The sequence below is a fragment of the Talpa occidentalis genome, unplaced genomic scaffold (genome assembly GCF_014898055.3).
Source record: "Talpa occidentalis isolate TD23 unplaced genomic scaffold, MPIMG_talOcc4v2.1 talOcc4.5, whole genome shotgun sequence".
NCBI classification, from domain to species: domain Eukaryota; kingdom Metazoa; phylum Chordata; class Mammalia; order Eulipotyphla; family Talpidae; genus Talpa; species Talpa occidentalis.
In genome coordinates, this window is record NW_023604861.1 from 113,688,010 (window position 1) to 113,705,993 (window position 17,984).

Sequence of the window (17,984 nt, forward strand, 5' to 3'; positions counted from 1 at the left end):
TAAAGCAAAGAAATGATTATTTTCAATACACATGCTTTTCATTTGTTCTTCATTTAATATTCATTCAAGTACAGCATTATTATACAACTGTTGTCAGTGCCAACTAAAATATGCTGCTGTGAATAGTACTGCAAAAATTTTTTCCATCCATTAGTCATTCCATTATTTACCTTTGTTCCCAAATTTTTACTTGGTATTTTAAATTCTTTTGAAGAGTTAAAGAAAAAATTAAGAGAAAGCTTATTCACAGTCACTGACGATACTTAAGCAGCACCTTTAATAATCTACCATATTAGAACACGGTTTAAGGGAAAAAAAGAGAAAGCTTGACTGGCTTAAGATAAAGTCAGAAACCATTCATAAGCATTGCCTACACATAAATATTACCTTTACTATTCCACCATTCATATGACTAGAGAAAAAAGAAACATCTGAAGTCAGAAATCACAGATAGAGTTGCATTAAGTGCTTCTTATTTCAATATTCATTGAAATCATTGAAGTAGAAGAAATACCTGAGGTCAAATTATAAATGAATTTGATGGAATTTATAGTAATAACTTCTTCCAAAGATAGGTTGTTATTTTGCTTTCTCGTCTCTGAGTGAAATCTCTAAAATGAGACTGGTAAGGCTAGCAGGCTTGCCCCCTATGAGAAAAGAAGTTCCTAACACATAGATTATCATACCCTGATCTGTGATGCCTCTAACCTGGACATAGTTTTCTGGTGGGCAGCTAAGGCAGTCCTCTTCAGCACTTGGCCAATCTACCAGAAGGTTTCTGAAAAGCAATACTATTTTTTCAGGACTGAATAGCTTCAGAAGACAAGTTGAACAAAGAACAAGTAGTAAAATGGTTTGCCAAATAAAATAAACTGGAAAACCTAACCCAATTCTCTGAAAATCTCGACACAATAAAAGAAGCAAAATTTCAACTTCTCACTGCCCAAAGGGCAACATAATTGGAATTCCAGAGATTCACATGCCAGTAATGTCCACTTATTTGACAGTATCCAGAATTTAGTAATAAACTGCAGCCAGCTTCACATAGACACTCCAATAAAATATTAAAAGTAAATGCATCTCAAGAGCAGATACATCTCAAGGTCTGTATTTATACTAGGAAAGCATGACTGCCTTAATTTGCTTAAAATTGCATTGGTCACCAAAAGAATAATAATAATAATAATGATGATGATGATGATGATGATGCAGAATTTCACTCCCAAACCCAAAAAAATCCTGTAAAAATCCTGTAAATCCCAAAAATTTTTCTGGAGACCAAAGGAAAAATGATGCCAATATGTGAAAGAAAACTTAAATCTACAAAACAGATTATTTAATGTTCTTTCAAATATAATAATATCTTTTTAATCTAGTGGTACAGATATACCTAAGAATTAATGGATTAATTGATGCATTAATGGTCAGTGTTTCAACAGAAGAAATGTCAATTTATTCTAGGTACACAGGAAGATTTTTGTTGTTGATAAAGCAATGGTTTATAAGCACATTAATAGTGAAATTAAATTTCTCTTAAAGCCAACTAAGTAAGTGATTAATTTAAAAAACTGGTGACCAATAGAGTTAAATGTCCTGGTCCAGAATTCAATCAAAAGCATTACACAGGGGGAATTCTACTTCCCCACTCTGATGTTTCCTTCCTTATGGAGGGGGTTCCTATAATTGAACAGCCCTGATCTCTTCCATCTATTCACCTTCCCCTCCTCCAGGATAAGGAATGGCTTAATGCAACTGGTAAACTTATGAGAAAATGGACATGCAAAGCCTAGCACTTTCTTTTCTCAGACTTTCTCTTGGGAAGTAGCTGCCTGCAGGAAATAACCATCTGTTCTTTCTCCAAGTTGTAAGTTTTAGAGAAGCAGGACCTCATTGGAGGAAGCCTGAGGTCCTCCAGTGCTGCCTGGGACTGGATGAATAAATTTAGCTAGTTCCAAGATGTAGCGATGGAAAATTCAACTGTCCACAAATTTTCTATAATTATTTTATTGGTAATAAAGGTAACTGTTTGATCTCCTTTCTGTTTTATCCTTGTGTATTTCTCAGTGGATTTGGAACTCAGGAAAGAGAAGGGGGAATTCAGAGAGCTGGGAATTGTCAGAACAAAGCCGGATTTGAAAAGAAACAGGGATAGAAGTAAGTTAATCCTGAAAGTGAGCTTGGAGAAAAAGCTAGCACGCATGTGTTGTACACAACAATGTGATTTACCCAAGAGGGAAAGCGGTGCAGGGGAGGAGTTGGGGGTTTGCTGCAGCCTGCCTTCTTTGCTGAGTCAGTCTCCTGGTCGTCTGAACACGGGGACTCCAGGGAGTCATAGGAAGACAGGCCATCGTCACAACCAGTGTCCATGTTTTCTGAAATGTCCGTACCGTTGCCATCAACAAGATCAAGATCTGTTTCCTGAGGTCTCAGTGGCCGTATCATACTTATAGCATTTCTGTTTGTACCAAACATCCTATCGGAACTTAACTGTGGCTGGCTCAAGTGCCGTCTGGCTAGCGCAACACTTATGCTGAAAACATTTGGAATTCGTAACTTTGGGGGCGGCAAGTTTGATGAAGGCCCCAAAGCCGTTCCTTTTCCAGGGAAAGAGTTGGGGTGCTTTGGCATCAAAGCTGGGGTTAAAATAGGGCTTGGGGTATTGGCCTCACTTGATGAAGATGAATAATCCAGTCTCTGAGACTGAAACTTTTTATTCAGTTCATCTGAGGAACTATCATGCTCTTTTTGACTTGATTCTGAATTTCCCTTTGCGAGAGAACTATTATGAGCTTTCCATTGTGCCTCCTGCTGCCAGGAATACAGCTTCTTGTGTTCTGGCTTCTTGATGCCAAAAGTCTCTTCTTCAAATATAGAGCTGCTGTCATCAGATGCAGTCAGGTATGTCTCACTGCCCATTCGGCTGTCCTGGACCCCTTCCTCCGATGTGTGACTGGAGAGGGTGGATGTGTACCTGGACTTGGCTCTTCCTTTGGCCCCATCTTCCTCATCGGAACTCCAGTCACTTGCTGGAGCCCCAGAATTCTGGGATATCCCACCGTCTGTTAGGAAACTTGTTCTCCCATTCCGATTCTGTTCTGAAACACCTGGGTTTTGAGGCAACATTCTCTGACCTCGGTTGTTTTCTTGAATTGGATTATCGGCAGACTTTTCTGGAATTTCCATTTCTACAAAAGCATACATCATATTGACAAGTTGCCTCTAATAACAATCTTTCTGAACATTTACCTTTATGTAACCACATTGTAGAAACTGAAATTTTAACGAGAACAAGGTTAATTTACCTGAAGTTTTTTAAGTTTTATGTTTTAAATCTAAGTTTGAAAATTAAAAGCTTCATATAAAACACAGAGGTCTAACAATTCAATAGAATGGTATCAACACTAAACTGCTTTTTACAAAGAAACCTGTTGGAGGAAAAAGCTGACAATAGTCTAGGAGAGAAAAATAAAAGAAGTAAAATGTGCAAAAGGGCAACTCTCTCTGTCAAAGATGGTGGGCACCAAGGAATACCATTAATTATATTTTAGAAACAAAGAAAATGACAACCCCATTTCAATTAAATTGCAAAATTATAGTAGATAAATTTAAACACAATAAGTATAAAGCTATAGCTGGAAAACTAAACTTTGGTCCCAAGCTTCAATACTTGAAATAAGCCAAACCATGAAAAAAATATAAACAGAGAAAAGCTGTCCTCGCCCCACTTTTGGTTTAATCATATCTACAAAATATGTTTTCAAAATAAGAATAACATGCTTTAAAAATGTCTTTAGATATGGTTTACTTTCATTTATAACAAAATTGGTAGAATTTTGTTCTACTGTTAGCTTCATGACCAATAAGCTAAAATGCAGACTGAAGGTTGTGTAACCAAGCATAATTCAGAGATGTTTTAATGCCAAAAGAAGGGTAGAAATCTGCATACAGGTCTAGGATTTAAACAATTAGATATAATTTTCCTCTCTGAAACAATAAGGGAAAAGTCAAAACTGTTACTAATTTGTTACTTGGTGTTCTTTTTCTTTGTAAATTTACAATGTTGATGAAGTTCACATTTAATACTAGTTTTTTAATATTTCAAGTAAATAATGAATAGAAGATTCATAGTTCTAGTCTGAAACTCAGTAAAAACAAGCACCTGGTAGGTACAAATAAAACAATTTAAAATTTAAATATCACTGCTACCTACTGCAGGAAAAAGTCAGTTTTCTCCTAAACACTGACAAAGACTCTCAAAAAACACAAGATAACTAGAAACACAAAGTTAAACGCTCTAGTTAAAAGCTGTATTGCTCTTTAGAAATATTCTCATTAAACATCAAGCTATCAAGAACAAAATAAGGACAATTAAGCTATATTTGGATTAATCTTAGCAAATGATTTTTCCTTTTTTAAAATGTCAAAGTAAATTCCTCTAGTCAGTAAATACCTTCTATATCTTTTCCTTCAGTGAACTCAAGTTCTTTAGATGATATCTTGCTCATTTCCTCAGATTTTACTACTTGAGGAGGACTCCTTGCTCGGGATGAAAAGCACCCAAAGGTCAGGCTGCTCAGGCGCTGGCCTTCCGAAAGCTTCAGTGTGGAGGCAGCCGAGGGCTTCTTCCCTTGAGCCTCTGCAAGACCATCCGTCACCATCAAGATCTGAGTTTTTTATTAGTTTGTTAAAGATGGAGCAAATGCATATGAAAACTTGGACAAAACACTCCTTAAAGCAGAAGAAAGTCTTAAGTTCATCTTTACCTATAGAAACATGGAATCCTCAATGTCTAGCATTTTAAACATGCCAAAATTTTAATGTGCAACAACACATTTTTTAACTGCACAAAGAAAAATATCTAATCCCTTTAAAGATAGTTCTCAAATGAAAACAAAAACACCAAACCATAAAAATTAGAGTTCTCTAGTTTCTGCAAAGTTAAATGTTGGTACTGGTAAAACTTAACTATGTAGTCATGCTACTAGTTGGGGGGGCGGGGTGGAGGGACTGAGGTCCCAGTTACCACGGCAACCAAATGAAATTTATATATCCACAGGCAAATATCACCTTGTCATTGTAATAACCTTCTTATCTAGGTTTTCAGCATGCCTCTCCTATGAAAGCAGATGGAGGAGATTGGTTTACCATGACCAGTATGTGGAAAGACTTAATCATTTCTTTACAGGTAAAAAGGGAGTGGAGACAGTTTCCAGCTAGTGCAGTGACTATCTAAGCACCTAAATTCAGATGGATTTCATTCATCTTCTAGAACTTGCTGCTGTAAAAGGAAAAGCATGGTGATTCCAGTGATAAAAAGAGGTTTCCAAGGAAATTAAATTTGTAACTCTGGGAATGCACCAAAGGGTTAAACAGCAACTGGTAAATAAGGAGAGTAAAAATATCTTTACAGGTGTATTTCTTTAGATGAGTCTTTTAATACTCTCATGTTGATCATATCTTAACAGAACTAATGCACAATGATTCTAATAAACACACATATGCACATGTTTTTAAAGTATCCTGCTATATAAACACATCATATCTCTTTTTCTCTACTCCAAGTGTAGTTTCCAAGGATCAAGATCTGAGAGGCTGTCAACGAGGATTAGAACTGCAAGCTAAGAATATCAGGGAAGCTAAAAAAAGAAACTTTCATTCTAAGTATGAAATTCTGGATTAACTATGGGACCAATTATTTTCCACCACATAGAAGAGAAATTGTGTAATATAAGAAACATATTTTTTGGTCTTCATCCAAGGTTCCTTGCACAGAGCTGCTAAAACACACACACACACACACACACACACACACACACACACAACCTTAGGATTTCCTAAATTATAAGAGCAATAAAGATATCTTTTGTTTTCACAACAAGCTGTTTCAACCACATCAGATTTTATATTAATGAGATGATTTCTGGAAATCACCTAGATAGCATCAGGATAGGGGGTGGTTGGGAACAAACCAGGCAATTAAAGGATTGGAACTTTCAGTTTCACCAGTAGCCAATGAATTAATGGATCGATCATGTAGTTAAGCCTCCAAAAACCAAAAAGGGCTTTAAGGCTGGTGAACACATGGAGGTGCTGGGAAGGTGGGGGCACCCAGAGAAGGCATAGAAGCTCTGGCCCCTTCTCCCATACTTTGCCCTATAGATCCTTCAGCTCAGTGGGCACACGAATGACTCTCAACAGAACAGGATATTGAGTAAATGTCTATCTTTAACTCTACCCTCCATCCTTAGCTTTCAAGTTGGGAAAAAGAAAAGTAATCCTAAGACTGGAAAACGTAAACAGTTTATGTATATGAAAAATCCTGCTCAAAACACTCCAGCTGTAAGAGTTTCAGTGATGACCATGATACAAAATGGAAAATAACATGACTGATTTCTTTTTTAAATTAAACATTCAAACTATTATTACTGCCTTTGAATTATTTGTCACTAATAAGACATGTGGCTTTGAATTTAAATCATTCAAATTTAATATAATAAAATGTAAAATTCAGTTCCTTAGTTGTACTAATTATACTTCTATTGCTAAATAGTAATTTTTTTTTAAAGATTTATGCATTTATACAAGAACTGGGGTACAAGCCAGATGTGTGGGAGGGTGCGAAGATTCACCAGAGACAGAGCAGGGAACAGAACAGGCAGGCTGATGAAATACACTGCTGAGAGGGGAGCGGCAGGTGAGACAGGAGAGGTCTGTCACGCCATGTGGGTATCTCCGCAGCCGGTGGGGATCGAACTGGCACTGCAGAGGCTGCGTACAGTTTCACAGCGCTACGCTCAACCGCCTGCGCCACCAGGGAGGCCCCTCAATAGTAAAATTCTGTGCCAAATAAATCCAACCAAGTTAGCTTAGCCAAAGTACTCCTACCTTGTAGTTTTGTCTGCATTGTTCTTATCTCTTCAGTTTGCTTTTGGTTGATCAAACGAAGATTCTTTTTCTCCAATTCCAGCTGAAAAAACATCATGTTATTCTTTTATACAGGGGTACCATTTTTAAACTGCATTAGTAAATTTTAAAGGAAATGCTAATACCTAATTATACATAAACAAAAGAATAATTACACATAACAAAAGGATAATAAGTTAGTATAAATTAATCTATCAGTATAGATTATGAACCTAGATAATGGCTTATGGCTTCAATATTTACTTTTCTAAAACTAAAAGTTTCAAATGTTTTCATTCTTTATCTCTTTTCCACTGTAAAATTAATTTAAACTAAATTATTTTATCATTTAACTTGTCATATAAACTATATAACACGTAACTTTTTAAATGCTGAATACATTAATTTTATGAGAGAGACACACAAATTCTGTAATTATTTAAAACTAATGAGAACTAAAATCAACTAATTAATTGAGGTTATTTACACTGATTACCACAAGCGTATTAAAATTTTAATTTTAGAGATACATTGGGCATTAAAATGAAAGTCACCTATCTCACATTTACCAAAAGACAGCAGCACCACCAACTGATCAAAATTTGATTTTGCTCAGAATGATCACATATTCTGATGACTTATCTATTCAAAAGAAGTGAAAGTTAAAGAAAAGACAAAATATAGCAATAAATACCTCATTTAACTTAGTTGTCACCCATTCTTTGATCTTAGCTGCTTTCTCTTCTATTATTTTAGCTTCTTGTACTCTTATTTGTTTCTGAAATAACATTAAGAGTTTGTTTAGTTCAAATATAAGCTCACTGCTCTGGAAACATTACATCACAATTATAAAGTCCACTTAAAACCTGTTTCCAAGTTAAAACAGCTACCTTCAAATTACCTGGTGAGTAAAAAATAATGAGAAACAAAGTCTAGCAGAAACAATAAAAAACCACAAAGGCAAATGTAAAATTTTCTAGTTTTTTTTTTAAGATTTATTTTATTTATATTTATATAAGAACTGGGGTACAGGCCAGATGCGTGGGAGGGTGAGAGGATTCGCCAGAGACAGAGTGGGGAGCAGAACAGGCAGACTGACTGAAATACACTGCTGAGGGGAGCAGCAGGGGAGATAGGAGAGGTCTGCCTAGCCATGTGGGTATCTCCATGGCTGGCCGGGAATCAAACTCGCACTGCAGAGGCTGCGGACAGCTTCACAGTGCAGAGCTCAACTGCCTGCGTGCCACCAGGAGAGGCCCTAAAATTTTCTAGTCTTAACAATTGTCATTATCTTTCTCTGAAAGATCATAGGCTAAAATCAATCCACTGAATTTATCAACAAAATAAAACCATTTCTGGAAATAGTTTAGAGTTTAAAACAATGGAAGAGGGATCAACCAGATTAGGGAGAAAGGAATCAGAATCTCCTCAGGGGCATGGCTTGTTTTCCTCAAAAACACTAGTTTTAAAAGATCCAGAAAAAATAAAGTTCAAGAAATTCTACCACACATTTATCATCCTTAACATCTGGCTATGGTCACAAAATGACTGAGAATGTGACTATCATATACATCACAGCAGTGGGGTTCTGGGGGTGGTGAAAAGTTGAAAACCACTGACCTCAAAAAACACTGATGCCCAAAGTAATGAAAAAAAATGCTGAAAATAAAGAATTTAACAATTTCATAGTGATCATATTTAAATGATGCTAAATGACTGTTTAAGTAAATAACCCTAATGGAATTTTTCTTCCGAATAAAATTTTAAGATGAACTAAATACCCTATTTAGTCTGAATAAAGTAGTTCAAAATCAGTGTACACACTTTAAGCAGGATTAGCATCAAACGTATATTTAAAATACAATGTTCTGTAAACATTTCCAACACCCTAACGATCTAAGGCAAAGACTTCTTTCAAACATTTTACAGACACAAATGCCTGCTGATAACCAAGTGTTTTCAACTTAAGCACTACACTCAAACTCTTTAGTCTGAGTGTTAAGGAGCATTGTCACATTCAAAAAGTATTTGTGATATCGTCCTGGAATCACCTTGGACTTAAAGTGAATGCCACTTTATCTGCACCTTTTAGTAATGAATATGGTTTGATCCTATGTGTTGACCAAGTAAGTAAGAGTTATAACCAAAACGCAGAAATTTAGACTTTTTAAAATCTTTATGATTATGCGTACATGAATGCACATATTTAGAACTCTTTGATGATCAAATTCCTCCTAACCTGCTCTTCAAGTTGCAGCTCCAAGTTTTGAATTATGTCATCTTTTTCCTGTATGAGAGTCTCCAGATCTTGACACTTTTTATACAACCTCATCTCTGATTCACTGGTTTGGATATTAGCCGCTTTTAATTTCTCTTCCATAACTTGTACCTATATTCAGAGGATAAAATATTAAAATTATGCATGTATTTAATTTATCAAAGTATTTTAAAACTGAATTAAAATACTTAGTAAATTTTATCAGTTTAACCATAGTATTAAATTCACAATTTTACTTTAACGTTAAATAGATTCCTAAAAAAGTATCATCACAAAAGAAAAATACCAAGCAGCAGTTTTAATGCATTTAATAATCACAAAGTCTAAAGACTATTTTGCCAAGGGTTAATAAATTTGAGGTACATAATAATATATAAAAGACTCTCAGAATACTGCTATCATAAAAGCAATGTATGCGTACTCCAAGGCAATGATAATATGTAAAGTACTTCATACAAGCATAGAGCCAGAGTTTCCAGCCCTCTTTTTTTCCCATATTTTAAACAAAGAAGGAATAGAAAGTAAAGGGGACTGGTGAGATAAGTCTTAGATTGGATGAGCTGGTATTGAAACACACTTTGGGAAAAAAAACCTTGAATTTACATGAAAAAGAAACACATGCAATAAGGAAAGAAAAAAGGAAAGCAAAACAACCTTAATGTTTATACTTTTTTAAAAAAGATTTATTTATTTATGCATATAAGAACTGGGGTACCGGCCAGAGGTGTGGGGGTGCGAGGATTCACCAGAGACAGAGGGGGAACAGAACAGGCAGACTGACTGAAATACACTGCTGAGGGGAGCAGTGGGCGAGTCAGGAGAGGTCTGCTGTGCCATGTGGGTGGCTCCCTGGCCAGGGCTTGAACTCGTACTGCAGTGGCTGCGGGTAGCTTCGTAGGTTGCATCTTAACCCCTTGCGCTACCATGGAGGCCCATGTTTATACTTCTTTTAAGTGATGTAGTCATAAAAAATAAAGTACGAGAGTCAAAATTTAGGTAGAATGCATGTAATAAGAATTTATTAATTCACTCATTTAATAAATATTCAATGAATGGCTGTTTCAGGGCATGGGAAAACACTCATTTTCTGCCTGCATAGAAATGACTACTTAGTGAGCAAGAGAGGTCTCAAATACTACAAACATGTAAAAATCATGCCGCATGTGGCATAAGGTGGTAAGGAAATTGGAAAAAAACAGAACAAGATAAAAGGGAGCTGAGTGGTTCCTCAATTTTAACACCTAAGATATATTGACTCTGTTTAGATTTTCTGCATAATGCATCTGTTCATACAAAATCTTAGACAGGATTGTGAGACATTAACGATAGTAAGAAAGAAAATACTCAGAAATCTATACAATATTAATGTTTATTCTGTAGACTCCAAATAGGTAACAAGGTAATTTTAGCAATGTTTTAGGTTCTAGGAGGCAAAGAAGAAAAATATGTGAAAATATGAGAAGTTAAAGATGACAATTACAATGAAAAATCTTTTTTTTTGTTAAAGATTTATTTATTTATTCATATAAGCACTGGGTACAGTCAGAAGCGCGGGAGGGTGAGAAAATTCACCAGAGCCAGAGCGGGGAGCAGAACAGGCAGAGTGACGAAGTACACTGCTGAGGGGAGCAGCGGGCGGCAGGAGAGGTCTGCGCACCATGTGGGACCCTCGCCCGGCGACCGGGGATTGAACCGGTGCTGCTGAGGCTGTGCGCAGCTTCACAGCCCAGCGCTCAACCGCTGCGCCACCAGGGGAGGCCGTACAATGAAAAATCTTAAACTATTAATAGTACCTCTGAAAAATTATAACGAACCCTTACTTAAAATTCAAAAATACTTGACTAAGAGGGTTTCCAGAAGGAAGTGTTTTGGTTAGTTTTTTTTTTTTTTTTAATCATGAATACAAGGTTTCATCTGTGGGCTCACTACATAAATGAAAACTCAACTAGGATGCCAAAAATGCCCCATTTGAATAATTCCCATGAGGCTGAAAACTGTAAAAACAAGAGTAAACAAGAAAAATAGGAGAAAAACATTCTATCCAGAGGATAATTTTAAGTCATCTTAAGATTTAGATTTTTAACATGAGACAGTCTTTCTGCGAGAACTGAGAACAAGAAGTGCAGGGCCAAGGTCAACATCAAGATGCTGTCACAAACAACAGCTGGAGCAGGACAGAGAGGTGGACAGTAAATACTAAGGGTCAGTTTTAAGATGGTATAGCCAGTTCCACACAGGGTGTTCTGTTACCATGGAAACAGGGAGAGAAGAGCAGAGACTAAGTCCAAAACCATAGTTCACCTCCAGGACAGAGCAAAGGTGATAAACTAAAAAACAAACAAACCCAAATTAACTGAATAAGAACAGAAATAAAAATCACCAAGCCTATACCTACAGTCTTCTTTTATTAAGTCAGACACCTGACATTAAGTCACCCTACAGACTTTGGACTGTCATAAAATTTTGCTATTATTGCTTAAGAAAGGTCTACAGTTCTATGGACCTCCCCGGTGGCGCATAGGTTGAACGCTGGGTTGCGAAGCTGCCCGCAGCCTCTGCAGCGCCGGTTCAATCCCCGGCCACTGGAGGAGGGTTCCACATGGTGTGCAGACCTCTCCTGCCGCCTGCTGCTCCCCTCAGCAGTGTACTTCGGTCCTTCTGCCTGCTCTGCTCCCTGCTCCGGCTCTGGTGAATTCTCTCACCCTCCCGCGCTTCTGACTGTACCCAGTGCTTGTATAAATAAACAAACAAACAAACAAATAAATAAATAATACATGCCTCTTTAAAAAAAAAAAAAAGAAAGGTCTACAGTTCTGGAAAACTATGATTGGGAGTACTCTTCTCTGAAAAACATGTTCAACGTGAAAAAGTTCTCATTGTAAGTGGTATTACAGTCAGAGCTCTGTGGCTGCGTGTTTGCCACATGCAACTACTGAATGTGACCATTACTGCTTGATGAACCACTTTCCAGGCAAAAAATAAAATTGGCAAAAGTGGCAAAATCTCTTAAGGAGAGAGATTACAAAGGAGTTACAGGCAACTTATTTGCCAGCTGCTCCTGTTAGAACCAAGCTCCACAGGATTCACCAGCCTCCCTTGGTCATCACTATGGATATAAAGTCAACAGAAAAGCCCATAGAAGAACCAGGCAGACTTTTAAAACTTCTTACCACAAGTGCACAGAAAACAACCCAGTTCTTTTTCCATTTATTTAACCTCTGGAAGAGGATTTACCAGAGACAGAGTGGGAAACAGAACAGGCAGATTGACTGAATACACTTCTGAGGGGAGCAGCAGGTAAGACAGGAGAGGTCTATTGGACCATGTGGGTAGCTCCCTGGCCAGGGATCGAACTTGTGCTGCAGTGGCTATGGGTAGCTTCATAGTGCTGAGACTTAACTTCTTGTGCCACCAGGAAGGCCTGGAATTTTCTATTTTATATATATATATATATATATATATATATATATATATATATATGTTGCAATGGCATGGCAAAGATATCTGTTGTTCCAAAATACAATGAAGAAAGGAATTGTTAAAAGCATTTTGAATCCTAGATCATTTTCCAGTTAAACTCCACTGCAAGTTAATTAATCATTCTAATGTCTAGTGACGTTTTAAACACAATTATTTTGAAATAATTTTGGCATAATTTCCATAACTTATGTAGTAAGGCCAGAACCATTCTTATTGAAGCTATAAAGAAACAGCACCTCTTCCACTTGTTAGACTTCCACTAACAAAGCAAATTATTACAAGATCCTGGATGTTAGGATGACTAAGCAGAATCATATATTAAGAATCAAAATGACTAGGATAATAAGAACCAACTTAACAGAAAGGCAGATTAGTCTACATGAGTGGTCAGAGTGACAGTCAAATCCAGCTCCTAACAAGTCTGAATCAAATATAGGCAAGAGATCAACCCCAGAAGATAAAAGGAAAAGACAGACCTCTACAGGAGAAATGATATATTCCCTTTTGGTTAGCATAAATTACAGTGAATGATTGGCATATACACCTAATCAGGTATTTGAGAAAGATTCCTAGGTATCAGTATCTTCCAAGTGTGCTATTTGCTCTTTTTCTGCTTCACAAAAGTAAATCATAAGTAGTACTGAGCTGATGTGCACTTTGCTTTCAAAACTTGTGAACAACAACAATAAAAATATACTATAGCATTAAGTATATATAAAGATATCCAAATTTCTCTGGAAAATTGCGTGAAATTTTTACAGATAACTTATTTAACGGCTATGAAGGTTATGACACTCATTAATATAAAGGAGAAAAATGTAAAAAGCTAAAGTGTAATGTAGTGTCAGCTGACTACCACTTTTAGAGGTGAAACATTGTTTTTTGGTTAATACAGAGTTTAAGTCTTAGAATATGGCTCAAGGGCAAAGGACAAGTTGAATGTAAGCAACATAAAGGGCAGATAGGCCACAGTCCTATGTAAATTGTTAAAGACAGCAAAGGATTCAGTTACTCTAAGTTAACATTTACTTAGTCTGGTAAAAGCGAAAAAAAAGCAATATGATCAGTGCATGAGAATTCATCGCCTCTGTATTTATATTTCCTATTAACTCTTAGATTCATTATGAAGTATTTAAGGAAAAAAAAAAGTCCTTGTGAAGGATATTAAAATGTGGCAAAAAAAAAAAAATCTACAAATTTTGCTAGAATATATAGAAACTCTGGGAGATTTGTAATTCTCACTTTTTTTTTTTTTTTGGTAATGGCTCAAAGCAGTATGTCTAAAATAACCAATTATGCTGTCTTTTGCTTAAAAATGTAACATTGAGAATTAAATAATGTTACATCTGATAATCTCAGAGGACAACTTCAAATAATAAATTTTCCTGTTAACTTATGAGATCAGTGGTTGTCTCCTAATGGCTACAAACTGTTACCGTTTGCTTCCCCTAAATTAGGAATGAGGAATCTTTTATTCTCTTAAAATTCAGGGAATGGAGGGGGAGGATTAATTGGAAATCACAACTGAAAACTCTTAATTTAGTTGAATTTTCAGAGATATAGAAGAAAAAATCATTTTTAGTTCTACAAACTCAATTCTTGGGGTGTTTCCTAGCAGTCCTTTTTTAACTCTCAGGTTTTCTTTCCTGTAATTACTAATGCATTAAAGATACAAAATGTTGACCTTTTTTCCTAATATAACTCTAAGCATTTTCTATTTAAGCTCATATGCCTTGTAATAATTTTATTGGTTGTTTACTATTTCATGGAGTAGATAAAATTTCATCCTCTTGTAATTGCCATCCATATTATTTCCAACTCTTTATTATCATAAATACACTATAAAAATATTTACATATAAAATTTCATTATGGTTAGAATTGCCATAAGTCACATTTGATTTTCTCAGAAAGTAAAATTTCCTAATGAAAGCATTTTTATCCTTTTGAAAATTTGTTAGGAGGCAACATACAGTTAGATTCTTCATTTTTCTCTATAGATACAGGTCCTGAAAAAGTAAAATGGTAAGATGTAGGTTAAGACTAAGGACTATTGTGAAGGCTTTTTGGGACCAAAAATATTTACACTGAAAGTGGCGGGAAAAAAATTAAAATTATATACCCTACCTGTTGAAAAGCTTTCTCTGCTTGACGTTCAGCATCAATAACTTGTCGCTCAAGCTGTTGCATCTGTAAAGAGGGAAAAAATAGGAAAAATGTAAAATTCACCTTTCCCATTTACATCATCAAATTCTTAAAGTATATTAAAGTTGTTCACTAGATAGAAATTACAATTAGCACATTAAATGGCCCTTCAGAGCATATTAAAACCTTGATCAAACAAAATGTCACAGGTTTGATTTTTAAATTAATTTTATTTATTTCTTACATCGTTGCTACTTTTTGGACAGTATTTGATTTCTCCCCTCAAGTGTAGTCCCTGTAGTTTCCCCACCATCGTAGCACTCATAATCCATCTCAACTGTCTCTTGGTTTGATATTTTTAATACAATGTGAGATATACTACATGAGACAGAATTTTCTTCATTGGACCAGAAATTAGAAATGACTGGCCTAACAATCAATTAAATCTAAGAAAACAGTAAGACCTCAAATGTCACTTTGTTGATCACAAAGTCACTATGACGTCAAGGAAGTGATGCATTCTCTTAATTTCCACAGGCACTATGTTTAAGTGAGAACTCTGGGTAGTTTTATTTATTATTTATTTTTAAGATTTTTTTTTTTTTAATAGAGGCACGTTTTATTTATTTATTTGTTTGTTTGTTTGTTTTGTTTATACATGCACTGGGTACAGTCAGAAGCGCGGGAGGGTGAGAGAACCCACCAGAGCCAGAGCGGGGAGCAGAGCAGGCAGAAGGACCGAAGTACACTGCTGAGGGGAGCAGCGGGCGGCAGGAGAGGTCTGCGCGCCATGTGGGACCCTCCTCCGTTGTTGGCCTGGGAGCAGCCGGGGATCGAACCGGCGCCGCAGAGGCCGCGGGCAGCTTCGCAACCCAGCGCTCAACCGCTGCGCCAACTCTGGGTAGTTTTAAACCTTACAGATTTTGACAGAAAGAGTAGCCTCTGATTAAACACATACATCTGGGCCTCCCCGGTGGCGCAGCAGTTGAGCGCTGAGTTGCGAAGCTGCCTGCAGCCTCTGTAGAGCCGGTTCGATCCCCGGCTGCTCCCCGGCCACCGGAGGAGGGTCCCACATGGTGCGCAGACCTCTCCTGCCGCCCGCTGCTCCCCTCAGCAGTGTACTTCGGTCCTTCTGCCTGCTCTGCTCCCCGCTCTGGCTCTGGTGAATGCTCACACCCTCCCACGCTTCTGACTGTACCCAGTGCTTGTATAAATATAAATAAATAAACAAATAAATAAAAAATATTAAAAAAAAAAAAAAACACATACATCTACACACCCACACTCATCTACAAAAACATAGGGCACAGAAAATCTAAAATACCTAGTTATTTTTTTTAAGTTTTGTAGAGAACAAAAAGTTCAGAGATTAAAAGTAAAATATTGAAATAAACATTATCAGTAAAATAAACAAAAGTATTAAAAAGAACCCAATGCAAATGAACCTGAGATGACTATTAAGTATTGACTACACAACCATGACGTAAGATTCAATTTGAAATTGTTTTTTACTGAGGGTTGAGGTCTGATTAACACTAGAATTTGATGGGTGTTCATTTTGCAATTTCTTGTTGGTTGGTAGTCCACATGTTCACAACCTCAAGAGCACCTTGTTTCATCCCAGCCACCTCTCAGTTCCAGCTCCACCCACCTCCTAAACCACTGAGAAGCCCCATTGAGCTAAAACAGAGACCCGGAGGGGAAAGCAACCCCAGTTTGGGGGTGAGAGGGTGACAGTGACCCTGCCCTGAAGCTGCATTTGACCCTATGTTCTGACCCTAAGTTTGTATAAAACAGATTTCTCCCTTCGGAATCCTCTGTATTTTCTGCAAAAACTGGCAGGTAATTCAGGCAGCTTTCCAGCTTCAATTAATTTATCTTCAGTGAACTGAAGATAACACATCAGAAAAGGATTTCTGATTTCCACTGATTGCATCATTTCTCAATGGTATGCTGCTTGGGGGCGTTCACTGTGTTTTGCTAATTATGTTTAGGCAAATTAACATTCAACACCTAGGTGGCACCAGGATCATCATAGCTCACCAACCAGAAAAAGATTTTTTTTTGAAGATTTATTTATTTATGCATACAAGAACTGGGTACAGGTCAGAGGTGTGGGGTGGGGGAGTGAGAAGATACACCAGAAACAGAATGCGGAACAGAACAGGTGGATCAATTGACATACACTGCTGAGGGGAGTAGTGGGCAAGACAGGAGAGGTCTGCTGTGCCATGTGGGTCAGCTCCCTGGCTGGGGACCAAACTCATGCTACAGTGGCTGCTGATGGCTTCATAGTGCTGAGACTTAAGCCCCTGTGCCATCAGGGAGGCCCCCAGAAAAAGATTTCTTAAATATTTTACAAGTATAAGGCATGGAGCTTAGCAACAGTATCCGTGCTTCCTGCATCATCTTTACACTATCCAAACACAACCACGACTGGGCTGTACGTAAAGAATCTTGGTCCACCCTGTGACTATGCCCACCTCCACAGCACTAAAATAGTTTTCTAAAAGGAAATGACATGTCGGGGGGAAGTATGGCAGCAAGGACTGGTTCGCTCTTGCATATCCCACTCCATTTGCTGCCAGTGAAAATATCAAACACCTTTTCTTTGCGAGGATCGCACCACCACCTTTCTAGCAGGGCCACCCTATAACTTCTGGAGACCTGGAATAGTGACTAGGAAAGGAGGAAAGGGTCTGTGGAAACACTTGACAGCCTTCTCCATGAGTCTGAAAAGTGTACACATCAGTTTGGCTTGGAAGTTAACTGAAGATAAGTTAACTGAAGCTGGAAAGCTGCCTGAATTACCTGCCAGTTTTTGCAGAAAATACAGAGGATTCCGAAGGGAGAAATCTGTTTTACACAAAACCACTGCACATTGTATTCAAAGGACAATGTTTAACAACCCACAGCAAGCACTAGAAGGCTGCTGTTCAGGTCTGGCTATTACTTTCAGTGGAATGATTCCCAAAAAGATGATAGTAATGATGAATGGTGTGTACCGGCTCCGAGTATTTGGATGTAATTTCAACCACACACTGATTTTCTTTCCTCCAAACGATTCAGGAAATGACTGAGGGCTAGGGAATAATAGAATTATTATTATAGTCTGAGAGCACTTGAAAGGTGGCTAGTCCAAATTGTGATGTAAGTGTAAAATACACATTTCATTCAGT

At 37.2% G+C, this 17,984-nt stretch overlaps 1 protein-coding gene across 2 annotated transcripts in view; it reads right to left on the reverse strand.

Annotated features, from left to right (window-relative positions):
- The window catches only part of PLEKHH2 (pleckstrin homology, MyTH4 and FERM domain containing H2), a 68,982-nt gene that overhangs the window by 35,811 nt on the left and 15,187 nt on the right, over positions 1–17,984 (reverse strand). For both annotated transcript variants that reach the window (XM_037528149.2, XM_037528150.1), the window contains exons 3-8: positions 14,788–14,850; positions 9,143–9,292; positions 7,598–7,681; positions 6,886–6,967; positions 4,451–4,636; positions 2,227–3,185 (exon numbers count right to left, since the gene is read on the reverse strand). In XM_037528149.2, coding sequence (XP_037384046.1) covers positions 2,227–3,185; positions 4,451–4,636; positions 6,886–6,967; positions 7,598–7,681; positions 9,143–9,292; positions 14,788–14,850 — 1,524 coding nt within the window. The remainder of the gene's footprint in view (positions 1–2,226; positions 3,186–4,450; positions 4,637–6,885; positions 6,968–7,597; positions 7,682–9,142; positions 9,293–14,787; positions 14,851–17,984) is intronic.